The 4,642-nt window shown below is 35.9% G+C and overlaps 2 protein-coding genes across 5 annotated transcripts in view; both read right to left on the bottom strand.

Moving 5' to 3' along the window:
* LOC111458667 (nuclear transcription factor Y subunit B-1-like) overlaps positions 1–739 on the bottom strand; it is a 4,392-nt gene extending 3,653 nt beyond the window's left edge. Inside the window, exons 1-2 of one of the 3 annotated variants that reach the window (XM_023101441.1) lie at positions 482–739; positions 134–366 (exon numbers count right to left, since the gene is read on the bottom strand). In XM_023101441.1, the coding sequence (XP_022957209.1) occupies positions 134–366; positions 482–502 (254 nt within the window). In that variant the 5' untranslated portion in view covers positions 503–739. The remainder of the gene's footprint in view (positions 1–133; positions 367–481) is intronic. The other 2 variants (XM_023101440.1, XM_023101442.1) reach the window with 2 other exon arrangements.
* Positions 740–1,068: 329 nt separating this feature from the next.
* LOC111458664 lies at positions 1,069–4,513 on the bottom strand. 2 transcript variants are annotated; one of them, XM_023101431.1, is made up of 8 exons: positions 4,335–4,513; positions 3,536–4,016; positions 3,155–3,272; positions 2,911–3,032; positions 2,153–2,238; positions 1,707–1,816; positions 1,559–1,591; positions 1,069–1,288 (listed from the first exon to the last, which is right to left on the bottom strand). In XM_023101431.1, exons 1-8 carry the CDS (start codon positions 4,423–4,425, stop codon positions 1,232–1,234), a joined length of 1,098 nt encoding a protein of 365 aa, XP_022957199.1. In that variant the 5' UTR covers positions 4,426–4,513; the 3' UTR covers positions 1,069–1,231. The 2 variants fall into 2 exon arrangements, with proteins under 2 accessions (XP_022957199.1, XP_022957200.1); XM_023101432.1 differs by lacking the exons at positions 1,069–1,288; positions 1,559–1,591 and having other exon boundaries at positions 1,722–1,812.
* Positions 4,514–4,642: the final 129 nt, after the last annotated feature.

Raw genomic sequence — 4,642 nt, 5'->3', positions numbered from 1 at the left:
AAAAAAAAAAAAAAAAAAAAAAAAAAAAAAAAAAAAAAAAAAAAAAAACAAAACAAAACAGTCCAATCGACACTAAAACACCAGAAATCACGATCCGAAAACAGATTTTTTTTTTTTTTTTAAAAAAACGCACTCGCTAGTGACGAAGCTAATGAACTCGGAGACGCATTCCTGGACAGTATCCTTAGCGTCTTTAGCGATCTTGCCATTAGCAGGCAAGGCCTTCTTCATGATCCGACTAATGTTAGCGATCGGAAGAAATCGGTCCTGTTCGCGAGCACCACCAGTGATAGGGCTCTGCTCGCCGCCGCTCTCGTGACTGCCACCGGGCGGACTGGTGGGAGGCTCCGCCATATCAGCAAGATCCTGAATCAATGAAGAGCAAAACAGCAAGAGAGAAAGAAAACAAGTGTGAAAAGAGAAGATGTGTAGAAGAAGAACAAGAACAAGAACAAGAACAAGAAGAGAAGAAGAAGCATACGTGTAACCCTAAGTCTGGCATGGAAGAGAATTGAGAGAGAATGGTACCTGACAGAGGTGAGTGAAAGAAGATAATTTTGTATTTGGCGCGCTGCTCTCAGAGGAAGGAGACTTTGTTTGAGGATTTCCTCGTTTTTTTTTTTTTTTTTCTTTTATCGGACGCTGGAGAGAGGAGACGCACAGAAAAGACGGCAAAGGAGCTTTCTTTTTTTATGACACCCGTTGCTTTCCTTTTTTAACTAATTTTGGAAATTCTTTATTTTATTTTTCTTCTTTTCCTTTATAAACTCACTCTAATTATTATTTTTAGTATTTCATTTTAATTCATAAACATTGTATCATCGGTTTATTCGTTCTCTTGTCTATTTACTTAATTCATAAATATTTATACAAAATCACAAATTTGGATTTTTGTATGTTTTTTAAAATATAAATTAAATGATTTTGAGTAGAAAGTAGAAACTTTTATTAAAATGGAAAATTAAAAATTAAAAATAATAAATGTTAAGGGCTTTTCTAAACCCTAACTTTTATAAACTAAACTATGATGCTTTGCTAAATTGGGGATTAAATTTGGGTCTCTATGAATGGATGTAGTAGTTTATGCATTGCATATGCCACTTAATTTGCTGCTAATTATATTTACAATTTACAACCATATGACTAAAAACTCATAGCATTTCATACATTTAAACTAAAATGCATACAATTCATCATATTTTGATCTAAAAAGAGTTGTTTATAGCACCTTTTATACGTAGTAACCAATCGGGAATGCTTCCTCAACAACTTTCTTCATTATCTCTTTCTGCTCCAAATACAATCACAAAAATTGTTTGTGTTAGTTCACCACAGTTCTACAGACCGTGTTTGACTGACAAATTAGTGTAATGTTGATTTTGTTAAGTTCGAAATCACTTCAAACCATGTTTTCAATATTTAAAATCGGTTTAATCCTTGCATACGATATGCTTCACAGTAATCTTGAAAGAAATGATTTTAACTATTTTAAAATCACTACTAAATAGCGGGATTAGAAGCCAAACATTCCAAATAAGGCAACTGGCAATTGTTTTACCTGGATTGTGCTTGTGATGATTCCAGGAGCATCCTGTATTAATCAGATTCACAGAAGAATTCAGACAAGAATCGTGGAAGCAATAATACATAAAGCCATAGAAAAGGGAAGTTTGTTTTGTTTTTAAAGCATTGAAACTTTTATGAACCTTAAACGACTTTTTGTTCCATGATATCTCACGCCATGTTTTCGACTCGAGTAAGTCCCATATGTTAGGCATGCAAATAGTATTCACGTGCTCCATGACTCTCAAGCTATCTGCCAAACATGTAGAAGACTTCAAACTCCCAAAAGTATATGAAGTAAAACTTCTCATACTTTACAAAGATATCGATGCTTCTACGGTTCAAAGGAAACGTTAAATGGTGATGATGGATTGCAAGAGAAACAATGGATGCACTTTCTTGAAAAAATGTACCTCCAGAACAGTAACAAGAAGAAAAAAGCAGCTATGAATATCTGAATGAAGATGTGAATAAACTTTATAACTAAACAAGAGGCAGCTAATGATAATCAATCAAGATAAGGAGCCTCCTCGTTACTCTTCGGCATGTCGATAAGAGGGAAAAATGGAAGAAAAACTAGGAAGCTTACTTGTAACAAACGCTTCTTCCCACATGTCATTGCTTGACCAAGTAGGTGCAACTTCTCGAAATGGAATGCCGATGCTTAAACAAGCTCTACAAAACATGTTCACTTCAGATCTGTAAAACAACTAAACAAGAAGTTCCTGCAGTGCTAATGTTTTGTATGATTGTAACCCCTTGTGTTATACTTTTACACTAACTTTTGCTTCTGAAAATTCATCTCCAATGTCTTGGTTTGTCTATATCATACTAAATTCATCTCCAAATCGAATTAACTAAGACAATCCTGGAAGTACAGCTTGCCCACTGATTTAAAAGGCATGCCTAGGTGATCTTCACCTAAGGTGTAGGGGAAGGCCAACCTTTGTAAAGAACACCTACTTGGTGCTTGAAACATATAAGTGCACAAGTTTATTGTTCTTTTTCAAGAAAACGTTGGATGCATATTCATACAAAACAATCTCTTGAATAAAACAATCTCTTGAATAAAACAATCCTTGTCAAGCTCTTTATAGCCAAAATGATGGTTAAATATATTGAAACTGCGAATTGGTGGACAACCGAACCCATTCGACTAATGTACACGTACTAAAACTGAAAAGTCTGAGTTAAACTATAATTTCATGTTTATAACATCAACAAGATCGAAACCGACTTCATATCTCACACTTTCAGGAAAAAAAACTACATCCTAGAATCTGAAAGTGGAAATAAAAAATAAAGCAGAAACAATAATATGATGATTCGAAATGGGTAGGAACATACTCAACGACTAATTGACGAATAACTCCAGTCAGAACGCCGTCGCTAATGGGAGCTGTCTGCAGTTCAAAGGAATGTGTACTTGCAGAATCAAGGAGGCTTGTTCCTTTAGCTTCATTATTATTCTGTAAAAAACTTCCAATAACACTTTATGCTCATAAAATTTCAGGGGACAAGAAAATATTGTCAATATTTACAAACAAAAGTAACTTATTCAAAGACTGGCTTAAAGAAATTGATGCATCACCTTCCGGCAAACAACAAAAAAGTTAGTCAGGCAGCCTTCAAGTATCTGATCACCATCGTTTGACAACAAAAGCTCAGTCACAGAAGGAGGCCTCAATTTTTCCAGAGGCTTCCTACGCCTGACATAGTTCACAAAGAACAAAACAACAACAAAGATAGAATTGAATAACCCAAAAAGTGCTTAAACAAAAAGCAAAAACCATAGCTTAAACTGTTCATAATTCATGTTCCAGTGAGAAACTAATTACTCTTCATTCCAACCACTCGTTTTGATCCTCCTAACTGTTCGAATCAAAATATGAACTGTTTCTTGCTCTTTCATTATGCCTAATGTAACAGTGAACTATGTCCAATCCAAACAATCAAAGTTGTGCGCTCTCACCTAACCCAATCCGAGTACTTTGCCGCAGCAGCATCTCTTCCTCGACCCACGACGGCCAGATTTGCACCATTTTCCGGGACACCAAATTCACGAGGAACATAATTACCAACATGCGTGTGCACACCAACAGCCTCTTTAACTCTTTCTACATCCACAACACCGTCACTTTCACCCAAATTTTCCAAATCCACACTTACAAGCACTGTAACTGCCAATTCTTCTTCCCCATTTCTATCATTTAATGCTATCGGTAACACTTTTCTCATTGAATCATCGACAAGCGTTCGAATAGCTGGTTCCCAAGGAATAGAATCAATCGGCGACGGTATTACCAGTTTATTGACTGTTCTGTTCGATTCAGACAAGAGTTGAGGAGTCGAATTTGATAGAATTTTTACCGATTGAGTCAGCCTTTTCATGTGCCTATCCCAAAACAGAATGCTCGACGCATTGTTATGGGTCCGAGTAGTGGTATAAGCGCCTGGAATAATTGAAATTAATAAGTCAACAACAGCGAAAAACTATCCCTAACACAGGACTCTCCCTCAGTTTTTCAAATAATCAAATCGCTCAGCCAAGCAACTTCAATCCAAAACAAAGAGTCAAAAATCATTACGTTAGATATCATATGGTTATCCGATGCTTCCCTAGACTCTAGCTCTCCTTATTACAGACAACAAACACAATGGATTGGGAAAACGCAAAATTTCCTCGGAATCCAAACACTTAATTCGACTTTCACCAAACAGATACAGACGACCATTTCTCACAAATCAAAAGGCAGCAAAATATGAGTTACCAGGATGAGTTTCAAGGAAGGTGGCGACAGGAGGAACTTCGGAGCCTTGCAAAAGGACGCCATTGCTGAACAAGAATCGGAAGCTTGTCATTTCTTCGATTGTGATGTGATCACTAGGAACCGAGGGAAACTATGTAACGCAAATCGTCGTCGACCTTTTTTTTTCCCCTTTTTTTTTTTGGCGCCCCGCCAATCGCCCATTTGTCTCTCTTTAAAAAAAAAAAAGTTAATTTAAATATGAAAATGAGTCTTTTTTTAAAATAAAATAAATAGAGTAACTTATTTTCTTTTTTTTTTTTTTTTTTTTT

Source organism: Cucurbita moschata, unplaced genomic scaffold, assembly GCF_002738365.1.
Source record: "Cucurbita moschata cultivar Rifu unplaced genomic scaffold, Cmos_1.0 Cmo_Scf00021, whole genome shotgun sequence".
Classification (NCBI taxonomy): Eukaryota; Viridiplantae; Streptophyta; class Magnoliopsida; order Cucurbitales; family Cucurbitaceae; genus Cucurbita; species Cucurbita moschata.
This window is presented reverse-complemented; position numbering and strand designations above follow the sequence as displayed.